The 27963-nt window shown below is 40.0% G+C and overlaps 2 protein-coding genes and 1 long non-coding RNA gene across 18 annotated transcripts in view; 2 read left to right on the forward strand and 1 right to left on the reverse strand.

Moving 5' to 3' along the window:
- USP45 (ubiquitin specific peptidase 45) overlaps positions 1-8229 on the forward strand; it is a 60303-nt gene extending 52074 nt beyond the window's left edge. For 10 of the 13 annotated variants that reach the window (XM_055714964.1, XM_055714969.1, XM_055714966.1 and 7 more), the window contains 6 exons: positions 456-596; positions 2461-3130; positions 4798-4895; positions 5274-5360; positions 5823-5976; positions 7107-8229. In XM_055714964.1, coding sequence (XP_055570939.1) covers positions 456-596; positions 2461-3130; positions 4798-4895; positions 5274-5360; positions 5823-5976; positions 7107-7240 — 1284 coding nt within the window. In that variant the 3' untranslated portion in view covers positions 7241-8229. Of the gene's footprint in view, positions 1-455; positions 3131-4797; positions 4896-5273; positions 5361-5822; positions 5977-7106 lie in introns of those variants that run through there. The other 3 variants (XM_055714971.1, XM_055714973.1, XR_003557668.2) reach the window with 2 other exon arrangements.
- Positions 2734-14233, reverse strand: LOC114014248 (uncharacterized). 3 transcript variants are annotated; one of them, XR_008733009.1, is made up of 4 exons: positions 13785-14233; positions 9686-13195; positions 5048-5124; positions 2734-2854 (listed from the first exon to the last, which is right to left on the reverse strand). It is a non-coding gene; the product is annotated as an uncharacterized LOC114014248 (long non-coding RNA). The 3 variants fall into 3 exon arrangements; XR_003557670.2 differs by lacking the exon at positions 2734-2854 and adding an exon at positions 3124-3287; XR_008733010.1 differs by lacking the exon at positions 5048-5124 and having other exon boundaries at positions 2837-2854.
- A 118-nt stretch (positions 14234-14351) lies between these two features.
- Positions 14352-27963, forward strand: part of PNISR (PNN interacting serine and arginine rich protein) — a 28487-nt gene continuing 14875 nt past the window's right edge. For both annotated transcript variants that reach the window (XM_055714962.1, XM_055714963.1), the window contains exons 1-2: positions 14352-14533; positions 27306-27424. In XM_055714962.1, coding sequence (XP_055570937.1) covers positions 27337-27424 — 88 coding nt within the window. In that variant the 5' untranslated portion in view covers positions 14352-14533; positions 27306-27336. The remainder of the gene's footprint in view (positions 14534-27305; positions 27425-27963) is intronic.

A 27963-nucleotide genomic window follows, 5' to 3' on the forward strand; every position in this document is an offset into this window, starting at 1 on the left:
CTCGAGGACGTGCATTGGTTGTCTCTTTCCTTTAGAGTCTAGATATGCTGCTGCCATTAACGTGATGGGGGATGTGCAGCAGCTCCTTCACCACGTCATAAGGTGGTAGGCTGCACCAGAGACTGACTCATGGGGAGCTATGTCCCCTTTGATAAATGCATGTGTTTATACAATACTAGAATAGATTATTTGGTATATGCTCTGTACAGGAATTTTGTATCATTCCTATTTCTTTTAGCTCTCAGTTGATCCTTCAAAGATGTTGACAGTGAGTTTATGATAAATAAAATTAGAAGGTAGTCTTATACCACAAATCAGGGACCAGTTAATTTGATTTATCTAAGTTACTGTTTTCTAAAGGAAAAAAAATCCACCTACATTCATCTTTTCTGTAGGCTGCAAAGCAATACAAAATTGGCATATTTCCTTTCCTAATTTCCTGTCTAATTTCTTAGGTTGCAAAACCTGTGCCTTTGGGAAGAACAGGTAAAGGTAAAACTGTACAAGAGGCAGATCTTGGTCAGTATAACTGTTCTATCACTACACTGAATAATCAACCCAAAATTGTCAAGAAACACGCTTTAACAAAAGATAAGGTAAGAACTTGAATACTTGCACTAACCAGTCATCTTGAGTTTATTCTGAAGTTTATAGGGTTACAGGTCTGGGAATTTTGACACCTATCAATGGGAATTTTTTTTGTGTACATACAGCTGACAGAGACTTGTTTTAAAATATTTAGGTCATTATTAGAAGTGTGAGAAATGACAGTCATTGGGAACCATTTAGTTTTAGTTACTGGGTTTCATTTGTAAGGAAAAAAAATCATCTGCAAGTTAGTTTCAGTTCATGTTTAGGAATCCTGTTTAAGAAAGGATTCAGGAATATTTTTTCTCTTTCACATGGACTTAATTTGGACTTAAGTTCTTGCTTAAAGTTTAAAACTGAGTGTGTGCTTGAGAATTCTTCATTAATTAAGTCTATGGTATATATTTAAGGGATATGCTCAACAAAGTTCAGTGTCGGAAAATTAGGCAGTTTTTGTAGTGCCTAGAATTTTGGTACCCATGACCTGGAGTGGGATCCAAAACAAAAACAGTCCAGAAACCCTCTCTACCAAACGAGAAGCTATGTAAAGGTAGTCAGTAGGAAACACTAAACCCAAGACCATGTCTGAAGTTACACCCTCACTGCTGCTTAGGCACGTATCAGGTGTGCAGAAAGGTATGCCCCTCGGCTAGGTTCCCCATTATGGAAGCAACCTGTGGAAATTAGTTTCTGTAGTTTGTTCTGTGAAAGCACCGATATGAGCTTAACTCATGCTGTGTGTCCCTTTGTTTGTTTAAAGATACTTTATTAATACCAGGAAGTGGAAGATACAAGTGCAGGGCTCCTGATGCAACGTGCCTGGACTATCAGGTTATGAGGTCATGGCAATTTTAGATTCTTGTACCTGGTATCTGACAAAGACCTACTGAAAGGGTCTCTATCCTGCTGGGGGCCATAAAACCTCTCCTGAATCAGGTCCTAACACACTAAATACATGCAAAGAAAAAATACAACAGAATAACCATGTAAAAAGACTGATAGGAGAAGAGACAGAAGTAGAAAAAGGACTTGTGGTAGAAACAAAGGGAAGGATGGAAAGAAGAAGGTACAGACGGTGATTGTTACAGAAGAAAAGGCCTAAAACTCAAACTGTTGAGGTGGAAGGAAGGATTCCCACTGGCATCAGTGGAATTTTGATCCAGCTCAGATAAAGGCAAAAAGCAAAGGGGAAGGAAAGTTGCTAATTTCTTTCGGAAAGCAGCCAAATGAAAGAAGGAAAAGAATCATGAACATTTATAAATCATCTAAAATTATCACAGCTTTGTTTCATTTGGTTTGTTTTGTTTTTTTTCTTTTAAGCTATAGTAGTAGTATTCTGTGGCAGCAGTTTTTTTTTCTTGCAATCTTGATAAAATGAAAAAAAAATCAACTTCAGATAATATACAAATTAGCAAACATACTACTAGGGATGCTTTATTTAATTTTAAGACAAGTGCCTACAAGGTGAGTTGAATATTCTTCTGGAGCTGCTCATCAGCTAAGGCCTGTGATGGGAGGCTAGGGGACTAGCTTAAACTTGAGGACCTTTCAGAAGCTTAAGTTAGATTAAGTGAAATGCCACTTCAAATGTGCCATCCACAGCTGTCATGAAGTGAATGTAATTAGTTGTGGGAGGTATTGATCTCACACTAAGTATAATGCTCTTAGCTGACTGGGGTATAGGTTTCTAATCCTAAATTGACTTAAAAAGATCTTAAGGAAATCAACTAATTTGAACACGTGAGAGCAGGAGAATATAAAACAATGGGTTTAATTTGCTTTCTGATTTTTTCATGTTTCAAAAGCTATGTTAGATCACAGATCTGTTTCTGTTTCCCCCCTAAATTACTGAAATAATGCCATAATTCACAGAATCAATTGAATCAGGAGAGACGGCTTGCCAGAAAAGCTTCCTTGAATGAAGAAGAAAGAAGTCCTGTTATCATGCAGGAAAAAAACAAAAAGCTTGAGCTGGAAGGTAGCTCTGGCATCCTGTACTCCAAAGACACAACTGCTGATTCTGCTATAAATGGAAGTCAGACAGATGGCAGCGAGAAGGAAGCCAGCCGCTCTGAAAGCAGTTTTGATGCAGACAGTGAAGCCTCAGAAAGTGAAAGTGCTCCTAAACAAACAGCTTTCAGCCCGTCCAGCAACATGTCTGGTTTGCATGTCAACCACATAAACGTTAACATGCCACACAACAAACCAAGTGACAGTAGTGAAGAGATGATTTCCACTTCCATATCCAAACTCTGCTTCTGTGATGCTATAAATGAAGATAAAAAATTGAGCTGTGGAGATTCAGCATTAGGTTTATCAAATAACTCCATGTTCTCAGTAGACAAATGCCCGCTATCCCAAAACCCTCAAAATGCTTTCCAGACACTTTCCCAAAGCTACATAACCAGCTCCAAGGAATGTTCTGTTCAGTCCTGCCTTTACCAGTTCACCTCTGTAGAGCTCCTAATGGGGAACAACAAGCTTTTATGTGAGAGCTGCACAGAAAGGAAACAGAAGTATCAGAAGAAAACCAACTCCACAGGTGAAGTGCTTTTATCTTGTCTGAACTTTATAAAATTGCCTCCCCAAACTTGTGCACGCGCTGTTCTTCCATGGCGCCAGTATGGGCTTTCCCCTTGTGGCTAAATAGAAAATGTCTCCCCAAGCAGAACTTGCTTCTGACAATTTAAAACTTCATCCTGCAAAGGCAGCAAGACTGAATTTTGTATTACAACATCATCGTTAGATGTAACTTAGAATTGCATCTTTTCTTTATTTTTTTCCAAGATAACTTAAAGATGACCATAAACTGAATAGGTGCATCGTTCAATATTAATCTTTGCTGCTGTTCCTGTTTTTGCAATCCTAGAAGCTTTGAAATAAATGGTGTAATACTCAGCTCTAGTAACTTACATTCTCAGGGAAGCAACGTAATGAAGTATGTGAGAGGGGCAAAAAAAGACACTTGTAATGAGGGGGGATGGGTAGGGACAGGGCACCTCACAAAGATTTGCGAGAACGGATACAAGAGAGCGAACTACCTTCTTGTGACAATATTTTTTCTCAATGTTTGTATAGCCCAAGCAGACCATTAGGGTTCACTGAGTAAGAAAAACAATTTAAATATAACGAAATATAAACTTTTAAAAAGGACTAGAGGATTTTTTTGATGTATAGTAATTCAGAAGGATGAAAAAGTTAAGCTCCTTTGATTATTTGTAAATAAAATATAAAGGGACGTCTTACAGTAACAAAAAAATGCCCATTTGCTGTGCATTTGTAGATATCTGGAGAGATACAAGTTAAGCATAAGTAAATTCAGGAAAATTAATTTAAACATAGTATTTTGTAATCATTCATTTATCATTATTGGCCTGACAGTAATATTTTGGTTCCATGGGCACATAAAAAATGGAAAAGGAAAACGAGTTTACAACTAATCATTATTTTTTCCTTCTGAAACAAAAGGTTGAAGTCACCTACTTTTACATTAAGTACTCCATTCTACCTCAAATGAAATATTTTCCTTTGCACATGTGTAAAACCAGTAAATCAGTTAGATTTTTTTCAGTGAAAAAAATGCTGGTGGCACATTCCCTTTTACCGTATAGCTAATCACTGAGCTACTTTTGGTAAGAGCCCTGTGTTCAATTCCCAGTGCACCATGTCCCAATCCTGTGTGCTCAAGCCAGCAGGTTATGAGGCATCCTGAAGCAGACACCCCTCCTCAGACCTTTGTCTTACATAAGCACAAAGTATGTAGTCATTCAGAAAGAACTGAAGAATAGTAAATTAATCTCTGTCTTAATGGTTAGGACATTAGCACAGATAGACCTGTGCTTTCCATTTTTTTGTTCCAGTGATCATTTATTTCAGGTGAAATGGTTTTAACAGGAAAGTTGGGTGCTATAATGACAGAAAATGTAGGTATGTCAGTGTGCAAGCTGACCTAGATAGCGTCTGTGCTTCCAACTTTTGATCTGAGTTGCAAAGGATGGGCTAAAATAACGCTCAGATTTGGCAGAATATGTTTATTAAAAACTAGAAAAATGAGAAAGTGTTTTTCTGTTACTCCACAAAGTTTCCCTAGCATATTATATAACATGTAAAAAATAATTGCAATATAGATATATTCTGTCAGATGTTTAAAAAATACTTAAATTCTGTGTGAGTGCCTTCACTTTACAAATTTTTTTAATATAAATACAGAAAAGAAGATGGAAGGTGTCTACACAAATGCTCGGAAACAGCTGCTTATTTCTTCGGTTCCTGCTATTCTTATTCTCCACCTGAAAAGATTCCACCAGGTAAAAGGCCAAAACCCTCTTGTAAATTCCTCTGCCCCACTGGTGGACAGGCAGTTCTTTAAGAGTCATTGTGCATACTGATATTTGCTTTTTATATTGGAGAACTGGTAGAACCACTATTTGAAATGTGCCTATGTTTTTTTGACTAATACCTTCAGTGTGCATTTAGCCATTCTGATGTATCCAGGGAAACCTCTTAAGTCTCCATCATGCTTATGTGTAGCAGACACTGTATTGAAAACATAACAAAGAATGTTTAAATCTGTTACAATCTTATTCTTTGTTTTCATTTATTTTAATAGTATAGTAATGCACCTTAGCTTTAAAAAGCTTCCTAGTAAAAGTATTTATTTTACAGTCTTGTCTTTTCTTTTGAAGGCTGGTTTGAGTCTACGGAAAGTGAATAGGCATGTGGATTTCCCGCTGATACTAGACTTAGCACCATTTTGTGCTGCATCTTGCAAGGTAGCCATTTCAAATCTTATTTTTAATAATACTTCAACAGCAGTTGTCCTGAGCTGAAGTTACACTGGATTGACGAAGATGATGCTGATGTTTATTATTACTTCCTCTCCTAGAGAAATTACAGAGTGATTTTTTCAAAGAGTATCCTGAGATCAGAATGTTAACTAATTGAAATTCCATTCATACAAAGAATATCATGGATGTCAACTAGTAATCATTAAGCTAATCAGTGCCCTGATGGTGTTAGCGTATCTAACAGCATTAAGGACAAGTATTGCTGCTTCCATGGTAACTAAATTCTATTAATAGACTATTAAGTATTTTTAATAGATGTATTTCACCATTGGAAATGCTGTAGATATCTGTTTGCTTCTGTTAAAGTAAACTGTTGATATGTAGTTAAGATATATGTACAATTGATAAAATAATTTACCTTTGTTTTCTGTGTTTCTGGGAATGCAGAATGTTACGGATGGTGCAAGAGTGCTGTATAGTCTTTATGGAATAGTGGAGCACAGTGGGTCAATGAGAGGTGGTCATTATGCGGCGTATGTGAAAGTCAGGACACCCTCCAAGAAATTATTAGAGCATATTTCTACTACTAAAAATGTTCTGGGTATGTACAAACAAAGCCTCCTTTCTCTGTGAGTAAAACCAAAAGTAACCCCTGGCTACAGCTCCTTACCCTTAAGAGGATTTATAGCAAATAATTGTTTTAGCTCATATTAGTTATTTTTAGGGCTCCATAAATAAATACTTTTTTTTTTTCTGTTACACCCAGTAAATTACCTACTTCTGTATTAACCCCACAGACCTGAATGAATAATGAAATTTTGGTTCAGTTATTAAACAGAGAATTGATGGAAAATTAGTCCTAGTCAAAATAGTATGCCAAGATATGAGTAGTTGTGCCCAGTAAAATGTAACTATTTGGCATATTGAATATTTGAAAATGTTCTAGTACAAGAGCTGAATCCATGACGGTTTAAATCTTCTATATAGTTGAGCATTTTATGTATTTTAGGACTGGAAAATTTTTAATTTAAAAAAGGTATCTGGAATATTCTGGTTTAATGTGAACAGCAATAAAATTTGTCATGGAGGGTGTGACGTTTGTGGTAGGGTTTCTGTTGGCATTTTAAGAACAGCACATTAGTTCTTATTAATATGTTTTGGATATGCAGAATGAAATAGTGAATGATTTGTAGAGGCAAGAATGTTGAGATGTCAAAGTAAGGTAAACATATTTACTGTTTCCCTTTATGGAGGGAGAACCAAGCTCTATCCTGTGTAACATCACTTTGCATTTGAAACTTACTTCCCAGAAGGACAATTTCTTCTATCATCTTTGAAATGGGAGTACCCCTCAGTCTTACGCTTCCCTTGCAGTGATTTCTTTTTGTGTTAATTTCACACTGGTCATCTTTTGACATATGACTTTTTTCAAGTTGTGTGCTAGTATAACTTACTGTTAGAACTCAGCAAGCTGTACTTGAAATGTCTTAAGCTTTTTAAAAAAATATGAAGAACACAATGGCGGTGTACATTTGTAAGTGTTGTCTTCCACCGGGTTCTCTTACAGTACTCTTTGACATGTAAATTTCAAACTACAAATACTGGATTGCACCTAAGTCATAAGTTATTCCTGTGGGTTAGAAGGTTCTCTTGCTTTTTTAAATATCCACTGTATTTGTTTGATGATGATGTGAAAGATGAGAAATAACTTGTTTTGCTTGTGCATTTCAGGTTTAAAAGAAGCCATGGGAGCATCAGGAGGACAGTGGGTGTATGTTAGTGATGCTCATGTTCAGATGGTTCCAGAATCAAGAGTACTAAATGCACAAGCGTATCTACTTTTTTATGAAAGAGTATTACTATAATTCTCAACAGTTTAATTTAAAAGATGGTAGTGGTTATTTAGTTTATTTTACTTAAAGCTGCAGTGGTAAGAGTACCTGTAAATATTGTGCCTTTATTTTGCAGAGAATTCATCATATGTTGACTCTGAAGTTCAGTCAAGCTGTTAAAAATATCTGAATGGCTCTTAAAGTACGCACTTTGCCAAACATTTAAAATTCCTGGATTCATTAAAATGCAGTACCATTAGAATGTAAGATGATGACCTGTCCTACTGAGGCCTATGGAAAGGTTTTGATATTAATAAAGATAAGCTTTCACCCATAGTTCTAAAATAGTTGAGAATAAAAATACTGGTAGCGTTAAGTGCCTGGATTTGCTGGTGTACAGTAACAATAGAAAGTATTTCAACTTTTTGTGATCTAGCCCAGATCCTTCCCATTGCTGGGTTGAATGTCAGCTGTTAAGATTTCTGCAAACAAGAACCTGTCAAATCATGTCACTTCGACATGTAGTAATTGGAAAGCACAGTGCTTCCAGAATGGAGTAACAGCTGTCTCTGTGTAATGCTGCAGTGCACTTTCCTGATAGAGCTGGGAATAGATTGGGAAAATGTGGCTTCTACAAAGTGACAGTGAACCCTGAGATAACCCAGTACCCTTTCAACTGTCTCTATCTGGCACTGGTATAGCAATGTACTCCTTGTTTCCTATAAATATATTCTTCATGTGCATATGTATATACATGTGTGTGTGTGTATATACGCACACCATAAACCCATCAATATATATTGTCATTTTACCTACTAGGAAAGAAAATTGCAAATGATTCTGTATTTAGTAAATTTTCAACCTCGTAATTATGACAATGTACAGCATATGAGCTTGTGTATGAATATGTATGAGGTTTAAGTGTAACTAGGTAACTGTTACTTTTGGTTCTGAATATGAATTTGTTTATCTGTCCTGTATACTTTTCTCACAGGAGTAATAAACTATAAATTATTTTTGCACTGTGTGTGTGAGTTGGACAGTAAATGATGATGTTTGCCCTCTGATATGTGTCTGGACATCCCTTTGTCATCAGCGGAGGACAGCAGGTGTCCTGCTGGCAGAACTTGTCTCTGTATCCTGTTTGACTGCCCTGTGTTGAGTTATTAATTCTTTTGGTAAATTCTCATTTCCATCCCAGAGAGTAATAGATACATTTTAAGGTCAAAATCTGATTACTACTTTGACGCTATATGGCAATTCATTTATTTAATAAGCAGTTACTTAAATAAAAATTACTTCTGTAATGTTCCATCCTGTCCAACTTGGTCTTTGGTAGAGGAAAGCTATGTTTATTTCTGCTTACCATTTTCATTTATGGAAATGTTTTTTGGCGAAAAAACATGCTGTCCCAATCTCTGCTATGTTTCTTCACACCTACTTGCACAACTTTCCTATTTGCTAGTTCTGTTTCAGAGCTGCATCCCACCTGCATTCACTCTTTTGCATAAAAAGTAGCAAAACCTGCCACAGTTGCATTTGCTCCAACTGCTGAGGTATATTTCATAGCCACATTACTTGTACATACTTGTGCAAGCACTAAGAATTGTTAGGCCATACAACTGACTGTCACAACACAGTGAGCCTCTGGTCACACTGAATTTTATTTTCCAAAGGAGAACTCCTATTTGGTCAAAATTATGCTTTGCATTTTGCCAAACAATCATTTTTTCACTCCACAGATTGAAATTGTCTCAGTGTACCCAAAAGTAGTAAAACTCAGAGAAACCAAGCAGTCAACTTTAGCCAAGCAAACACATCTTAATCTGAGTCTACACTAAGAAAGAAAGAAAATAAAATAATCATGTTTAGACTAGAATTGGTTAAAATATGTTAATTCTCTTTACCTCCTTATCTTCACATACCTTTCATCTCCCTACACACACCTCCCCCCTCTTTGTATATAGCTGATCAAAACTCAAAATTAATTCTGTGCAAGAGTCACAGCAAATACCAACCAAGTTTCACTTCTGTGATACACTTCTGCTAGGAGACCACAGATGGTGTCTATTTCATCCACCTTAAAGCAGACAGACTACATGAGGTCTGAAGTTCCTAGTTTTGCTGACTTCTGTGAAACTTGAACTTAAAATACCTTCATTAATCTTCTACTTTTTAGCCTAGAACTACCTCCCTAGAGTGCAAGACTAGGAGAGAACAGAACAAGGGTCTTAACTTGTTCTTATTTTTAGTGCTGTTTTCAGGAAACTCTTGAAGGGGTCTTCTCTTAGCTTTAACTGGAATTCAAATACAGGTTGTACCACTGCAGTCTTCCCAAGAGGACATTCTGACTAGGATGCCATGAAAGATGCTGGCAGGATCATTTCCTCATTAGCAGCCAGGGAAAATTTCCTTGCTATTAAAGTATATTATAGAACATGGAGAGAAAATGGTGTGAAAAAAAGCCAACACCTTTACCTGACATAGCCATCACTGTTGCTCCTCGATGAGGCTTCCTGAGTTAAATAAAAAGCAGTGTTAGCAGCAACTCCAGCAAGTTCAGAGTCAGGAATAGATATGAAAATGTTGTGGAGGGGAAACTCTCTAAAAATGAGGGCAACGAGTGAAATTAAAGCTTTAGAATGAAGAAATGATGACTAATGCAATGTCACAATTTTAGATGCAAGTCATGCTCAGTGTGTCCTTTAAGGCGTGGGGGCTGTGGGTGGGGCAAAATTTGGCTCCAAAGCAAGTGGTTGTATGTAAATATGCACACTTCAGATGTTATAGTAGCTTATCAGGAATTGCAAGAGATGGTCAGTGTTCCAGGAAAACAGGGGTGTACATCCTGTATTTGCTAAAATGTTAAGCATGATTCTAGAGGCTATTTGCAAACATAAGGAACTTGCAGTTTCCTGCAACTGCCAGATGTGTGTACACTACTGAAAAGCTGTATGTTTTCAGAATTTAACTGTAGGGCTCTGAAGTTAAGACTGTCCTTAAAATATCTTCTGTTACCAACCAAAAATCTTCTTAGACCTACAACATCTGCTCTTCATAGAGCTACCCCACACCATTGTGGTCCCACCCCAAGAAAGTGCTGTAGCCTGTTTCTTCACGTGCAATAGCTTAGAAATGGCTTTATTTTCACCCCACCCCTCTCTTCTTCTTACAAGGACACCACTGGTTTCATCAGCCTCATCTATTCTTTATGTTTCCAGGGTCTCCACAAGCCTCTGTGTCAATGTCTGTTCTTTCATTGATCCTTAAGCATGACATAATGTTTCCCAGTCCCATTGCTTGTGTTCCATCAACTAACAAAACTTCTACTGGAAGAGGTGCTGTAACTACAGTCTTGCTTCTCCACACAGACTACAATACAGGTATCCGAGAAAAGCTGTGACTCCTGAGCAGCAACCTGCCGACCCATCACAAGACAGTGCCTTTAAAACAATGAGAAAGCAAAGCAAATAGTTCCTCACTCCACAGTAAGTAAACCTCATTTATGAGAAGTACTTGATTTGCAGGGGGTTCCAGTTGTCCACATGCAAAAGTTTCCACAGAGCAGAGGCACCAACAGAGACAGCTGTATCAGCTAAGGAATTAGTCTGGATTGTAGTCCTTCTCCTCAAAAAGAACTCTGTTATCTGGATTTACATACAAGTTACACTAAATACTTCAAAAAGTGATGGGGAAAAGGTTTATTATACTATCTACACCAATACATGTACAGACATCATGTTTGTGTAAGTCTGTTCTCCTAAGAGGACTACAGCTATGCAGTGGTGAAGGGAGAACAAACAAACCTACCTTAACCTTCCCTGCCCAAAATGTACGTGCTGTAATCATCTTTGTTTAGAAAACGAAATCCATGCAGTCTGCCAAACCTTCCTCTATTCCCATCTGCACCCTCTGTGTGTATCAGTTAAGTGCTCTTGCTTATGGATTTCAAGTGGTACCAGGTGACAGTGGCTTATAAATTCATTAAAAGTCTGGAATGTCTTAACTTCGTCATTTGCTTCTCTTTGAACTTTTTTATGCTAACACAAATTGAATAATAAAAGGATCTGAAATTAACACATCTACGTTCTCAACCCATTATGAAAAGCTTATCTGAACATATTAGTAAAAAACTAAGCTTTGGAAAGTAACAATTTCTTGAGGAGAAAATTTCAGATATATTAAAATGGAAACAAAGAAAGAATTTGATTACAACAATTCTGTTAGCAAAATTAACAATTCCAATTTTAATTAAAAAGTGGCTTCATAGCAGCCCTGATTAAACAAAAATTTGATATTCCTCAGTTTTCATCAGCTGGAAACATTTTTGCTGTGCCCTGTACACATTTTTGCACCTGTAAAAAGATTTATATATCTACGTAAAAGAGATGCCACTAATTTTCTGTAGAACCGTTTCAGTCTAATTATTTTAGAATGGCTTAGTTTGGTTTCTGTACCTATTTACAGTGTCTTAGCATGTAATTTTGCTAGCTGTTTTAGCTGTTTGTACCTCTCCCATTGGCATATAAACTACAGAAACAGTGGGAAAGTGTTTATTCAGAATAATTCAAAATTATTTTTTTTGTAAACTTAGATTATATATTTTCAGACAGAACTGCACGTCAAAACACTTCCTTTACACAACAATATACAGAAATTCTTAAGTTATTTGTTATAATAAAACAATTGCAATGCATTGTAACTACTTCAAGACTACTTGGGATATATTACATTTATATGAAGTTATAAATACTTCTGTCTACATTGATATAAGTAACCCCCCCTATTTTTTAAGAGTAAAAACCTATTTTTTAAGTGTCAAGAACGTTTCTTACATCTATTGCAGCTTCCAGTATTTTTCTAGTTCAAAATATAAAGGTGCTAAAAGAAAACAAGAAAAGCATTTATTTTGAGTAGGTTTATGACTTCTTAACGCATACCTCATTGCTTTGCTAGGTTAGATTTTGGTTTTAAGCTGTGTAACCTGGGGTTCATTACAGTGAACTCTAATGAAACCACCATGTCAATGGCTGCCATTCCCTGTTTAGCCATTTCACAAAGCTGAGTTCTGATTCTACTGTTACTTATGCATGGGGATAATTCCAAATATGTTCATATGTGCTTGCGCTTACACAAAAGCCAATTCAAGTAATCAAAAAACCTGTTGCCAAGTCCGAAATACTAGTGGGCAATAAATCAAGCATGTTAAAGTTTCATCTTGTTTTCATTTATTTACTTTTTTCATCTTTGAACTAATAGTCTAACTCTACCTTGCAGGTATTTAAATAATAGTTTTGGAATTTTACTACAGTACTGATAGATTGTACGCTTTATTTGTAGCTTTTAATTCCAAATATTACTAAGAAAACAGGGCCTTAAACACAAACTGTATTTAAAAAACAAGAGTCTGATCAGTTTTCCAATCTATCTTAGTTGCTTTAACAAGTTTCTCAGAATAACATTGCCATTTGTCTTCCATTATTTTCTTCTATTATTTTTGTCTTTTCATCTACATTATATATTATTTGACAAATGTATAAATAAAACATCCAACCATTTGGAAAACTATATTGTTTAAATACAAGCTGTATGTTGTATAATTGAGTTCACAGAGCTTCCATTTTCTTCCCAACTAAAAAGAGAGTATTTTTTCCTTTTATCTTTTGTCACTTCACTGCACTTGGAAGAGCTACCCAGAGATGAGTCCATATCCTTGAACACTTGAGCTACACCACTTGTTTTCCCTTGCCTTACACATATGCCATAGGTCATAGATTAAGAAAACAGTTTGCTCCCTTTACAAGAACCAAGTTCTGTAATTCTTTGACAAGACCAGGACCATCAGTGGGTCCCACTCACATCCCCAGTTTCGGTAGTAGCTTAAAGCTTGCGCATCCCAGGTTCCAGCTGTGTGTTGGTTGATGCTGGACAGACTTAAAAGTTCCACACCACTTCTCCGCACAGAAAGCATTCTCAGTCCAGTCATTCCTTGTGACACAAAAAGGGAAAAGTCTAGAACACTTCAGTTAACAGTAATAAGTAGCATAAGTGGCACCAATAAATCTTACAATGAAATCATTATGTGAAGTAAAGTTTCTTGAAGCTTTCAATTTTCTATAGATTTATAGAAGTTAATTTGTTCTGTTACTCCATGTGGGTATTAATATTACTTTATCCAGTGATCAAGAAGATGACGGATGTTTTAGGCATTCCCATCAGGTGAGGCTGAAGGCAGGGCGGGCAGTGATGACAGCCTCATGACAATCCCTTCCGCAAAAAGCCACGAAACCACCAAGCCCGTGCCCACAGACCCAACCCCAGTGTCGGTACGAGAGCTATTTACCAATGATGACTTTGGTTTATCTTCACACATAAAAAATATAATGATAAATTCAAGGTATACCTCATGACAACGTAAAAGTTAACTTGGCTATTCTGAACAAACTACTTAAAGCATTGTCCTGCTCCCCGAACGCTCCAGATATGCATACACTGACCTAACTTACACGACAATCTGCCGCTACGCAACATGTAAGTTACTTACATATTTTAAGGCAGCATCATTACCTAGACTTACATCCGCCTCACGAAGCAGCTTTACACACTTCTTCCCGCGGACTTCAGCCTCCGCGCCGCAGCCGCTGCTCCTGCCCTCTGACTCGCGGTCGCCCGCGGCGCTGGTGAGCTCCCTCGGCTGCCCCCGCGGTAACGCTCGCAGGGGGAAAGTGAATCCCAACTGCTTCCCACCGCTCCCGGCTGCGCTCCAGCCCCGCGGCGCGGCCGCCGTAAGGGCCCTCCGGTGCGCTGCGCCGGCAGGGGGGCGTGGGGCGAAGCAGGAGGGGGAGGGCCCTGCCGGCGGCACAAGGCTGCGGGGCGGCGCCCCAGCGCCCCTCAGCGGCGGCCGCTGGCAGGGCGGCGCTGCCGGCTGGGATCGCTCTCCCCGCGCAGGGGGAGGCTGGCAGCAGCGCGGCCCCGCCTGCCTCCCCCGCTACGGCTGCCATGGAGAGCGGCGAGCGACAGGAACTTGTGTGGCTGCCCGCAATAAAGATGGCGGCGACGCGGCGTTGCCCGCGGGCGGCCGCTTCCCGCCGAGGGAAGGGGGGAAGGGAGGCACCGCCCTCCTGCCCGCGTACCCTTAGCAAAGATGGTGGCGAGAGGCGTTCGCGTGTTGAAGGCAAGGGTCAGCACTGTGACGCGTTTAACTTCCGGGTGAGCGCCAGTAGGCGCCATATTGTCTTGTTCGTGAAGACGGGGAGCGAAAGAGGGGAGAAAGAGGCCGCCGAGCGGTAGCAACGGCGGCGCCTGCGGCGGGAGGCGGGGGAGAGTGTAAGTAGCGGGGCAGGCTGCGCTCGCCAGCGCTCCCGGGGGGCCGGCGGGCGTCGAGCTGACCCGATCTTCCCCTTCGCTCCTCCTCCTCCCCCAGCCGAGGCGAGTCGAACCGGGAGGCGTTGTGAGGGCGGCGTGGCGGCAGCTCCTGGCCGGGCGTGAGGAGCCGGCGGCGCCGCGCAGCAGCCAGCGGAAATCGCTGGCCTGGACGAAAAGGGACGACTCGAGCTCTTCGCCCTCCCTCCCCCGCCGCCCGGGTGCCCCACTGCGCATGCGCGGCGGGGGCGCGGGGGGACGAGTGGCGGCCGGCGCCGGGGAGCCCTCGGGACCCCGTCCCGCCCAGCGCGCATGCGCCGCCGCCTCGCTGGGGGTCCCTGGTGTCCGCCGGGGCCGGGTCCCGTTACCTGCCAGTGCGCATGCCCCGGGGCCGCGCGGGGGGCCCGGGGTCGCCGGGCGCCGCCTCTGCCGGGGGTGAAGCGGCCGCGGGTGCTGTTGGCTCTGCGGGGTGGCCGGGCAAGGCCCGGGAGGAGCGCACGTACGCAGCGCGCCGGCGGCGGGAGCGCGCAGCTGACCCCGGACTGCTGAAGGAGCGCTGCTCGTTGTAGGAAAGCAACGCCTCTTAATGCGCAGGGGAGAATGTCTACTTATTTAGCCAGTAACCTAGTTAGGAAGCAACACGTGCACCAGGATTTCGTAGTTGACTGTGGCTTCTGCAGATACAGTGTCTCTGTGGAATGTTTGTGCTGTTTCATGGATTTCCTGGCAATTCTCATGACTTTGTTCCACTGGAGGGCTCCAATGAACTGAAGTTAACAATATCATCACACGCAGTAACGTTTGTAAGATACCTGAACTTGGTTCTGCAGCTTGGCAAACACAGGGTGTTTCTAAATGGATGCTTAAACAGACAACGGGTTTGCAAGCCTTTTTCCATTAAGCATTTACCCACACAGACTCTCGGTACTTCTGTAGACAATCCCTCAAAGTTCAGTGTTGATCTAAACTTTGATGGGATGTGCTAGGCTTTACGTTTAAGGATGCGGCCACAAAAATGGTCGGTGGGCTGGAGCATCTCTCCTTGTGAAGACAGGCTGAGAGAGTTGGTATTATTCAGCCTGGAGAAGAGGAGGCCCCAGGGAGACCTTATTGCAGCCTTTCAATATATAAAAGAGGCTTATTAGAAAAATCGAAGCAGGCTTGTTACCAGGTCCTGTAGGAACAGGACAAGGGGCAACTGTTTATAAACTGAAAGAGGTTTTACACTTGGACATAAGGAAGAAATTTTTTTATGATAAGGGTGGTGGGACAGCGCAGTAGGTTTCCCCAAGAAATTGTGGATGCCTGAAGTGTTCAAGGCCAGGTTGGATAGGCCTTTGAGCAACTTGGTCTAGTGGTAGATGACCCTGCCTGTGGCAGGGGGGCTGGACTAGATGGTGTTGGAAGGTCCCTTCCAACCCTCAGCATTCTGTGTGCTATCCCAGCTGAAATTTGCCAAGTTTCTGAAACAAATTACTATACAGAGTATTCAGCCACCTTGATTGCCCATCATTTCTTCTCTTAGGGTTATACTTGTAAATGCTTATATGCAAACAATATTGAAAAGCGTGGGATACAGGGAGCAAGGGATGCTCTGAAGGATTTGTTTTAAGGCCAGGGGTAAGCCACATTTTAAAGATGAGGAATGGTAGTCTTCAAAGCATAAAGCATGTCTACCAGCAGACAATATTCAAGCATCTTTTTTACAAAGACAGGGTTACAAATAACACGCCAGTCCATCTGAAGTCCAACTGGAGTAAGAAGCCCCTTTTGAATTCTAAAGTCAGGCTCTGCTGAGGGATGGTGCCTTGGAGAGGTGACAGATGCTGCAGCTCCCCCCCTGATTGTAGAACACAATGGGAACTGGGAGCCTCAGCTTTGTCCAGGGACAAGTCACTAACATTACCGACAAATCAGTGGCAAATCAGAAGACCAGGCACTGATTTTTGTCTGAGGCAGCAGCGACCCTTGTGTGTCATCTCTGCTATTATGCCATTAAGAGACTTCCAGTGTTGTCTTTTGTCACATGTGCCATGCAAACTCCTGCTCTGAAAGAGTGGTTTATCCCCTTTGGGGCTCAGAGGTATTACAGGGCTTAAGAGTCCACAAATTTAGCATTCTGCAATTTTTTAGTGGACAACTCACCATATAACCTGTAGTGGTAGAGGGGAGTCTTGACCGTGTTTGGTTTACAGTTAGGTGCAGGATTATGGAAATACATTATGGAGACAGGAGTGTCCAGTCTCCCTTCTCATGACTGAAGTAATGATGATCATAAGTCTGCCTTTCGCAAGAAATAATACTGTGGGTAGGTTTTATTAAATGTTTTTACTTCCATCACTAGCTGATATCTCTTCCTTAAATGATAACTGTTTATCATTGGGGGTAGTATCTGCTCATGACCAGCAGGGAGTAGTTGTTTATTTAGTTATTGGTACGATTCCTTTTTTGTGCACAGCATGTTCATCAAGGAGGAAGTTGCAAATGGACAGTTCACTTCAGAAAAAAAATAATGCTGCATTACATGGCTAATTGAAAATTTCACATTGTGTCTTCTAGTGGAATGATTACATGCAAAAAATAATCAGACCAGACTCCCCCCCGCCCCCATCCCCCCAAATCCAGTAGAGTTTTGACTCAAACTGCCAAAATTACTATGATGTTTCTGTATAGTAAATATTTTAGCAGCAGTTTGGTGCTTTATTATACTCAAAGTATGTGTTTGGCCTTATGTCTTAGTAATATAAAAAAAAAAAGCAAATGATACCTGAGTTGCCAATATCTGGTCCTTTTGTTCTTTTGAAAGTGTTGGCTTCAGCTTGGTGGATATGTAGATTTAAGTTTAAAATAACAAACCTTGGAAGCTATACTGCTTGAATGACTCACTGAAGAAGTTTTCATAGTACCTTTTTTTTTTTTTTTAATTTGGCCTTTGTTCAGCCTGCTTCATTTTGGTGACACTGTAAATATTAGTCCGGCATGCTGAAGCGTTAACCAGGTTCTGGAAAACTTTGCAGATATCATACAAGCTGTTTTCTTCAGTTCTTTTTCTGGTTCTGTCTTTTGGATCTTGGTTACGTGTTTGGAAAGCCTGAGAAAGAATAATTCTCATGTTAAAAAATGCAGTGGAGTAATAAAGTTGACTTCCAGCATTCTACTAATATACAACTGTAAATGGCCTGGAAGGATTTTGCACATTTTTTGACTGGACATCTTGCTAACAGATCCCAGGAGGCACATTGGTGTAGCTTCTGGTTCTTGGGAAGAGAACAGATGCATGGTATCTGGGCATTAAATATCTGTACCAGCTTAGGGTGATGTCTCAAGTGATGCATAGAAAGAAGTGTTTTGCCAACTAAAAGTGGGATGGGTAAAAGACAGTAGCAGTCAAGATAGTTACTTTAACTGTTTTTACTGATTTTTTGCAAACTTGGCTCACCCGATAAATGTTTCATTTTCTAACCAGCAGCAGAGTATAATACAGTCCTAATTTTTTTTTTCTCCAATAAAGTGAAAGCTGGTATGTTTTAGTTTGAGTAATGGTATACATTTGTTCTGACTGAGTGAATGTGTGTCTGCAGCACTTATGTAGTGACTTCTAGCATTTGTTCCTACATGGGTGCATAGATTGCAGTGCTTTTCCATACTCCCAAATCTTTTCAGTTGCAGAGGTGTTCTGACTTACCTGGGTCTCCTACATTAACACCACCAACTGATGATTCTTGTGGTACTCTTCCTGCATTAAATTTTTCTTCTTGGTGGAAGAGGTCCTTTGGGTGTGCAAGGCCATTTTTCCTTTGCATGTTTCCTTTCAGTCACACCTGTTGTGTACAGATTCTTACAGTAAAGTATTCCTTATTCCAGTGACGCAGTCATGGAAGAAGTGCTCAGTTTACATTTCCTTACGGTTTGGAGTACATTGAGATAGATACTCTTGGAGTTTACACAGTGTGTCCTTTATTGACTTTGGACTCCAGCTCAGTTAGATGTCAGCAATACCATGGGTGAGCTGCGCTGTGTAATTCCTTGGGAGAAACCTGTGAACTGTTGGGGTTGTATCCCTAGGGGTTTTATCCCCCAGTCCTTCCAGCCTCATCAGTGAGGTCTATGCTACCATGACCCTGATGAAGCAATAGCATAGTGGGAGGAAGGCATGGGAGGAAACGGCTCTCAACACTGTTGAGCTTGAACTCTTGGTGGCATTGGTCTGATTCCTGTCTTTCTAACAACTGCTTTTGCTCCAGTTGTTGTGAATGTATGGTTAGATTAATGCTATTTGCAACTGAATGGTTTCACAAAATTCATCATGGGAATTCACCGTAAGCCTTAAGTCAGTGTGCTAAAACTTCATGGAGTCAATATCAGCTACCTTGAATGAAAGGAAAAAACCTTACATTAAAACAAGGTGCTTGCACAAAAGATCAGGAGATCAGGCTGTTCTTTTCAAGGACCTCTGCTTCTGAAACATCTCTATTTTCCTTTAGGTCCACCTCCATAGCCTAAACCTATATGGGACAGAGAAGCTCTGCCCACAGATTATGTGGTGCTTTTGAGATCCTTCTCAAGGTGTGACGTGGATGACTCCCTGCAGCCCAGGAATTCCACAAAGAGCATCAAACAGAGACTGATGTACCTTTGCTGCTTGTGTTGTCTTGACCTCATGCCAAAAGATTGCCTGGCTAGTGACACTGATTACTTAATATTAGTTTGTTTCAAAAGCAGTATTTGCAGTTTATTACAAACGAGGACTCCCTACCTCTTGGAGTCCTTCCCTCCAGCTGCTCTGTAGACCTAAAGATAGTCAAGAAGTCATGGCTGCAATGGCAGGTTATCTTAGAAGAGATGGAACATCTGTTTTTTTACCTAGATATCTGATCTATGAATGGAGTATTAAAAAGAGTGTGTTGTCTTTAAACACTGGGGCCCAAAGACTGGCTGTGTAGGGGTTCTGAAAGTATGCATGATGTCCTGCGATTTCAGCTTTGCTTATTTAGATAGTGGATACTTCTCTGCTAAAATGCAATGCCTGTTTGGAAGGCCTGCAAAACAAAATCTTTGGTTGCCGTAAGAACTTCTGCAGCTGTGTATTAGAGCTCAGATTGCAAGTAGAACTTGTTGGGCCATCTCATGTAACATATGGACCTGCTGTTCAGGGATGATGAGTAACATCAGAAAGGTGATGCATCAGCCTCTGTTCTGCATCAGAAAGCACTTGTTTATTGGCTCTGGTTCTCTAGGCTCCAGAATCACCTGTCTAGTCTACCTGTCTACAAGGTTGAGTAAACCAGACTGCTAGATTGTGAGCTGGAGATCTGGTCAAATGATGATGTCAGATGTAGGAGGTCCTAACCTTGATCTGTTCAGCTTGACACAGCAGAAGACGCCTTTTACTTTCCTCCTTAGCGACAGCCCGAGTCTTAGGCTGTCTTCTGATTTCTTGGAGTTGAGGTAATCTTGCTTCTAACAAATAACCCTATTTAATTTCATCTTCCAAAGAATGCTTGTTTTTCATGGCCAAGTTATTTCACTTCCATGAATTTCCTGGGACAAGCCATTCAGAATCTCCAGATCTTTTCTTCTGCAAAAGCTGTTGATCTGTAAGGTATTTTGCATAGTTTGGATGTTGTGTGACATTCATACTGGGCAGAAGCATATTGTTGCAGTGGTGGAAGGTTCTTGGAAGGAGCAAGAAAGAGTCTGCTAGATGTACTCGTCTGGCCAACTAGGGATGGTGGGTAGTTGTCTTCCTCATGCTTTTCTGTAGCTGAGCTAGTTTCCTAAGTCTCAGTGCTTCTTGTCTTTGGGCCATCAGCATGATTTGGAGCAATTCAGATTATCTCTTAGCTCTATTTTATTTAGGGGCAGATTTTGCTTATCTTTCCAGGGGAAATTTCTTGGTATTTTTCAGTTCTGCTGCAGCCAGTGTCATAAGGTATGTAAAGGGGATAGCATCTCCAGAGTGACAAGTGGGCTTTGTCTTTTGACATTGATAGGGCTGAGCCTCACTGCCTGAGACTGCTCCTCTCCATTGTTGAGAAGTGTGAGCATAGTTACCTCTGCACAAGCGCTGTTGAACTGGATAACAGATTTTATGAGCTTATGCTATGAAACTGCTGAGTTGGAGTTGTCTGAGGAATCTGACCGAGTCTGCTAGAGCTCAAGTTCTTTTGGTGGCCTTGTATAAAAAAATGGATCCATCTTTTACATCGGTGGACAACTAAGTACGGGGGCCTTCACCAAGTAGTGTGCCATTGGGAAATCATCAGGAAGCCATGCTCTACTTGACAGTGGCACTCCTGTTGGTGTGAAGGTCTGTAATTTGCTTCAAGGTAACTATGTTTTGTAGGGAGTACTAGGGGGCGTTTTTTAAAGGTGAGCGTATGAATTATCATTCAAAGCTCTGGTTACTGGTAAGTAGCTTCTATTTGTATCCTTTTCACCACGTGTGGTGTGTCTGGACACATCATACAACTGTATTGGAAGGTATCTTATTTTGCAGATAGGAAGGTTGAAAGAAATACCTTTTTTTCCTAAAAGAAGAGGTTAACACTGAGATATAATCTGTAGCTGAGATGCACATCACAGTTCAGGAGTGGAAAGGTGCCTTTTAAAATATCTGTTCTTTCTCTGTCTTAACCTAGTATTTTTTTGGGTAAATACTGAAGTATAGTAGAGAGTTTGACACCAGCTTTAAATTTTTTTGAGTGCTGTTGGCTGTCAGAGGTTGCTGTCTGCTGGGAAACAAGGTAAGTCCTATCTGTGCCACTATGTCAGCTTTTATTGACAGCAGGGGAGCTTTCACCAGCAGTCCTCTCAAAGGCGACACATTTTAGTACCAGTAACTTGCTACAATAAAACTTCAGCATATCCTGTCTTTGAATAAAGTTCAGTAGGTCCAGCCTTTGAATAGGAGTATCTTTTAGTTTTTTAAATACACAACAGAACATATTTCAGAACATATTTGCTCTTAAAAATAGCAAAATTTTGAAATGCCACAGTAACTTTTTATAATCTAAGTACATGTAACTGGAATTAAATGTGAATTGATGGGCAGTTTCCCTCATGTGATTGTATTTCAGTACAAAACAAAAAGAATCCTGAATTGGCTTCTGTTTCTTCACTGGTAAACAGATTTTTAATAGATTCAGGTTCCTGTTCTGTGATCTGACATCAGTGAACAGCTCTTGAAGCACCAATAAATGTTCTTTTGTTTATTTGTTTTTGCTAGAGAGAGAAAGCAGAAAGGCTATGTCCAGTTAAATTGGGGAGCAGAATAGCTAAGTAAAAGAACCTTAACCCATCGTCGTAAGGGATGGTAGTATCTGCATTCTCCTTTGCAGGCAGGTACCTGTAAAATGGATCTGTTCTTTGAATCTCTCTGCTTTTCAAAACCTCTTGTATGCACAGGTGACATCAGAACCAGAGTGTCTTAGTGTCTTCTCAGTTGATATACTCCTTCTGTTAGTGTCTTGCTAATGCATGAATTTAGTAGATTGTAGCTAGTGTTCATCTTCCTTCCCCACCCACCCTTCAGTGGAGAATAAAGCTTGTTTCACTGCGGTTTGGATGCTCTGTTGTGTATTTGGCCTTGTGTCACTAGCGGGAGGTAGGCTTAGAGCTGTCTATTGTGTTAGGTGAAGCCTCTTTCTTTGAGGTGATGCTGATTTGGGCACTTTGTAAGAAATTAAAACTTGTTTATAATAAATGTGGCAGCATCCTAAGTTAGTTTTGGCAATGCAGATTTTAATTAGGTGGGAGAGGACTTTGATTCTCTTTTTTCCATTATTACTACTTGATGTGTCTCAGGAAAATAATGTTTGCTTCTCATCACATATATTAGTACAAGACATTTCAGCTGTTTCAAGCTTTTTAAAGTTACTGATTTGGTGGGGGAGAGGCATTGTTTGTTGGTGTTGGGTTCAGTCCCCCCCCCCAGTATTGGGGGTGAATCCCTTGCAATGAATTTAAAATTACTAACAGCAGGGTACATTTTCTTCATTGTGTTTTGTGAGTTCTTTTAGAAGTAGTTTGTGCCCTTTCTAGTTTATGGGACTGAGGTTCAAAAGTGTGATTTTGGTAACTCACATCTGGTTTGTTCATTATTGTGAGACTTTCCTCTGTTTCTATTTTTGGCATCTTTGAAATAGCATCAGTAGCAAAGGAAAATGTCAGGATGTCTGATGGGACAATATTGGGATTCTGTTGAAAAGTTCTTACATACTCTTCTCAGCAAAGTATCACAAGTGATACACAAAGTCATGTTACTTTTATGTAAAGAAGAGTAACATCAAATAGCTTACATGCATGACATTTAATACATGTGTCTGTATATAAGATTTATTTAGTTATCTTTCAGAATATAACTTAAAGAGCTAAAGCAAGTTTGCCTCTGAAACTTAAAAGTGGATGAAACCATTAAGCACTGCAGTGCTTAGCAAAACAATTTGTGAAGACAATAAACCACCTTTAAATGCATGTAGCCTCCTTGTAGTAAGTGAAATTTTATATCAAATACCTTTTTTGTGTTTACTTTATACCATTTAGTGAAGACTTGGAAAAAGTGCAGGAAACCCAAGCGGGGAGGGAAGTCTGTTTCACAGAAGGTAATGATGTCCTGCTGTTTCAGGTCACCATATAGATAGAGGCCTTACCTCTTGTGTGCACTGGCTCTGAGTAGTGCATATTAAAATATATCATTTAGTTTCCAATACTAAAAGAATCTGAATAAATGTGGTCTTCTCTTTTAGTCAGTGTATCTTGAGGTTAGTTTTATAAACATTTTAAGGTGCTAATTTTGTTCCTTCCATACCCCATTCCTGTTTCTGTCCAAAAAATCGCACAACAACAAAGATGAGTTGAAATAAATAGAAAATTAGAAATAGTTTTGGCCACTTTTCATATGATAATTAAAAAAGGGTGTTTGCATATACGGTTGCATGAAGGAAGTGATGTAGTTGTTTAAGTATTTGTGGAGTACATATTTCTGATTAGTAAAGTTTTTACACTGAATTTGGTAACAAATCTGTGTACTTGAAATCCAGCATGTTTTATAGTCGCCAGCCTATGAAAATCAACATTTCTTCAGGAAAACAGTGAAAGTACAAATGCAATACAGAATTTAAAGCTTTCAAATACAGTTCACAGACTGAAGTTAGCAGTTTCAAATGGCAGTGATTTTAAATCAGTCTGCTCTGGATGTCATAAATTGCGTTAATAAAATGTTGAGGTTCTTCAAGGTTTTACGCAGTTGTTGCTGTCTTGTCATACTTTTGTGCATCAAAATAGAAATCAACTCCATGTTTTGACCTCTTGCTTTGCACTTCCCAGCTGATTTCTCTCCCCAAAATAGCAATAATAAGGTGAAATAATCACTCTGGAGAAAATTGAAGACTCTAGGCCATATTATATTGCAGAGTCATGGATAAGCAGCTATGTATGCTAACAACGAAAACCTGACTGGGTTTTTTACTGTGGCCCTGAAGCCAGCTGGCGGTGAATGAAAGTCTCTGACCTTCCAAACCAGAATGGCCACGTCCTAACTGCCCACTGGGTGCCAGGTTTGTGCTGACACACAAAACATGCTTGGGAGCAGTCTGGAGGAGTGCTAGGTGGCTTGGGTTGCTGCTGCTCTCTAATGGGCAGATGGTGGAGTCCTTCGGCACCACTTCCCTTAGGAGTGCAGACTTGGCCTTGGTGTTCTAGGGCGTGATAACTTGCTGAAAGGGAAGCCAGGAGGGGAATGAATGCTGCTGCTGCTTAAATTGACTGCCTGTGAATTTAATTCTGTGTCCCTTGCTCACTTTTTCATATACCAATTGATACAGCAGCAGAATAATTTCTCTCCCCTACAAAAAGAGTTGAATTTATTTCTTTGAACATCTTGTAAAATAGTAAGGTAGTTGCTATGTTGGGGGCAGGTTATACAGAGGACATCTGGAGGCATTTGTTAGCTTAGACCTTCTTACACTCTGAACTAATGTTTCGCTTTGCCCACAGTGAGGATCAGGGCCTGAGAATAAAGAAAAGTCTAGAACACTAAACATCTTTTTCAGTGCAGAAACTGTGAGAAACAGATAATTGATAAGCATTTTAACAGGTACAAAAGTTTCTTATAAGATAATTGTGTGAGCTGAAACATGTAAAAATCTGTAATGTCCAAGAGTTTAGGACTGAGATATAGCCAGTCCAGTAAAAATAAATCTCATCTAATCCTATCAAGTAAAAACTGTGTGTAGGAGGTTCCAATTCAGTTGACTTTGTAGAGGTGCTCTTAATATTATTACACTTCCATAAGATAAATTGATATTTCTGTAACTTGGAAAATTTGGGGGTTTGGGCATTCAGTTATATGCCCAAGTGTCACTTATATTATTGATGAAACAATTCAATCTTCTAAATCTTTTGCTGAGTTTATTTTAGTGAAATTTCACAAACTTCTTCCAAGGTATGATATATTTAGGTAAAAATTGCTACCATATTTTACTGAAATATATTTTTATTATTGCTAGTGTGATTTGACAGCTGGAAACGGAGTGGCACTGTGAGGCTGTGCAGCACTCTAAAGGCTAGTGGTTAACTTGAACTGCAGTTGTTAACAATATTGTTCTAAGATGTAAACAGGTTTGACAATTGAAAGAATTTGGATTCTGTATGGAAAGATGAATGGAGGCTAGGAAGAAACAGTTCCCTTTTTCTTACTTTAGGGTGAAAATGGTATGTGAGGTTAATTCTTCATGCTTAGTGTATGAAATATTTATATATGAATGCTTGGAGAGCTAGGTATGGCAGGGCCAGGTGAAACGTTGCATTAAGTGCATTATTAGCCACTCAGACTGAAGTGGTATAAGAAAGTTAATGTTCTAGGTAAAGATCAAAATGTAAAAAAAAAAAGCTCACTGACTTCAGTTACTATAGGTTTTGATATCATAAAGATATCATTGAAATGGACACACCACACACACACCACACCACACCCCTTAATTTGCAAGAAAAGATAGTGAAAATAGTGAAAAGTAGGTTTGGTCCAATACTCCCCCCTGTTACCAAAGTTGCTCTGGTCTTGTTTAAAGCCCCCCCCCAAGCTTTTGCAACTGAATTTTTCCAAGCCATGCATGTGTAATTTTTGTACTAGCTTGAATATAAGTGGTCTCAATCTCAAAATGAAGGTGATCTACATTTTTTCAGATGCATACTTCTGGCAAATCTTATTTTTCAAAATATGAGCTTGCATTCATCTCTGTGTGACCCAACACAGCATGATGTTATGTACGGCATTTTTTGTTGTGCATTTTTGTAGTGTGATGCTCTCTTCCTGTGCAGTCATGCAATTATTTGTATGAACGTATAAGCACTAAGCAGGAGATCCCTTTGCAAGCAGGATCCACTGTAATTGCTGCTCTTCCATCTACTGAAAGCCAGCTCTGTGTGGCTGCATGCGTCCTACTCGGAATGGTTAGGGTTGTGTTGCTGGCTGAGCCCCCGAGTGGCACTGGCTGCTTGGAGCTAGCTTCCTCTGAAGTGGACAGGCTGTGTTCATCTGTTCTGTATTGCACTTGGCTGTGAGCCACAACTAGGTCTTGTGGGCTGCTCCTGTGACCTCAGGGAATGAATTTTTCTCGTTTGGTGTTGTTTTTTTTTGGGGTGTCTGAAACAGCTTACATGGGTGACTTTTTTATGGCATAAAATCAAGGGTTATGTGTTGAGTGCTGTGAGGGTGTATCCAGTGAGAGTGGAAGGCCTCTTGAGAAGTTGTTAACAGACTGGGTAGGACAGAGGGAGTCACGGTGCAGTCTTACCCATAATGGTGTTTGGGAACAGTTCCTGGAGTGAAGTGTTCCCAAAACTGTGCCCAGGCTTTGTCTTCAGATAAGCTGTTTGGAACAGTGTAGGTGGCCGCTCTCTGTTCCTCTGTCTGTAGCAGGTTAGGTGTACACAGGAGGTACAAATGACCGGAATCGGTATGCCATTATAGGCATACCTACCTGGTGGACTGCTGTGCCTCATCAAATTCTTGCAAAGCCGGTCCTGGAGCTTCATGTAAAAGCAGGCTGTGGAGCTCCCGTGCCGTCAGGTCCTAGGGCTGCTGCTGCCTGCTCTGTGAGGATATACAACATGGCACCAAAAAATGTTTCTTGCAATTCTAAAGGACCATGTGGTAAATGTGTAATTATGCGGAGATACTTTTTTCTTTCTTAGATTTGAAGGCATATGTTACCTAGAAATTACAATGAGCCTCTACAGTGCATAAAATGCATGTGGACACCATCTTGTACCTGTGCAGTTCTCCAGTGCAGTCATTAACAATGTTTTACCATTCAGTGATTTTCCTTTGTCTCGCTTCACAGCCTTGCATGGCACTTGTATAGAAAAATACACATTTTTCCCCTAAAATACAAGTCAAGGATATAAGTAATATCTTCTATATTTTTACTTACTTTAAATTGTATTTATTGACAGATGAGTTCTTGTCTTAGAAACTTGTGATATCTCTCCTTGAACGTCATTTTGTAGTTAATTTCCTTGCAAAAATACAGAGAAAGCATACTAGGCTTCTGAAATCTTACAGTAATATTTTCAGATATTACTCTAAAGGATGAACCATGTCCTCCAGCTTAAAATATTAAGCCAGCATTGCTTCAGCTTGCTTTGCAAGGCTTAACTATATCTGCAGTTATGTAAGTTTCAGTTATGTGATATTTCATGGGCATCTATTTAAACATACAACTATTATTTTTAGTTGAAATATAGACTATATAAAGACTTAAAAGATGTGGGATCAAGGTGGACAACCTTGGCAGCAATGGCCTTTGAACCAACAGCAGTGGATGCAGTCATTTCAGCACCAGCAAGACCCAAGTAAGTATATAGAAAGCTTTGTGGATTCTTTTTTTAATCTGTTGTCATTTGAATTTTTGTAACTTTGTTACAGAGCATGACTGACAGTTGGTTTTTTTTGTAGCTGCTCTCAAGATAATACATTTACGATGCTTTTCTGAACAGCTAGAAAGAATGGAAAACATATATTGATGTGTTTTGACATAGTTAATATTTAATATGCAAAATACAGGCAAGCAACCTGAGTTATCCTGGACGAATTATCAACATTTTACCAGACATACAGATCACTAGATACATTTAGACCTCATGTGGTTTTACAGAATCTATATCCCTGTCAGTTCTTTAGCCAAGCTGAGTCATTTATTTGTTTGAGAAAATCAGCTTTTTATTCAGTGCCTTGTGGCAGAAGTACTAATGCAGATGTATACACAGAAAAATTCTCACTGGAAGATTAGTATATTTGGGTTTTATGGCAGCAATGGTGATCCTGATCTCTTGTTTGGATTTTTTTTCCCCACCACAAAAAATGAAATATTTAAACAGTAGGACATAATATA

The sequence above is a fragment of the Falco cherrug genome, chromosome 6, assembly GCF_023634085.1.
Source record: "Falco cherrug isolate bFalChe1 chromosome 6, bFalChe1.pri, whole genome shotgun sequence".
Classification (NCBI taxonomy): Eukaryota; Metazoa; Chordata; class Aves; order Falconiformes; family Falconidae; genus Falco; species Falco cherrug.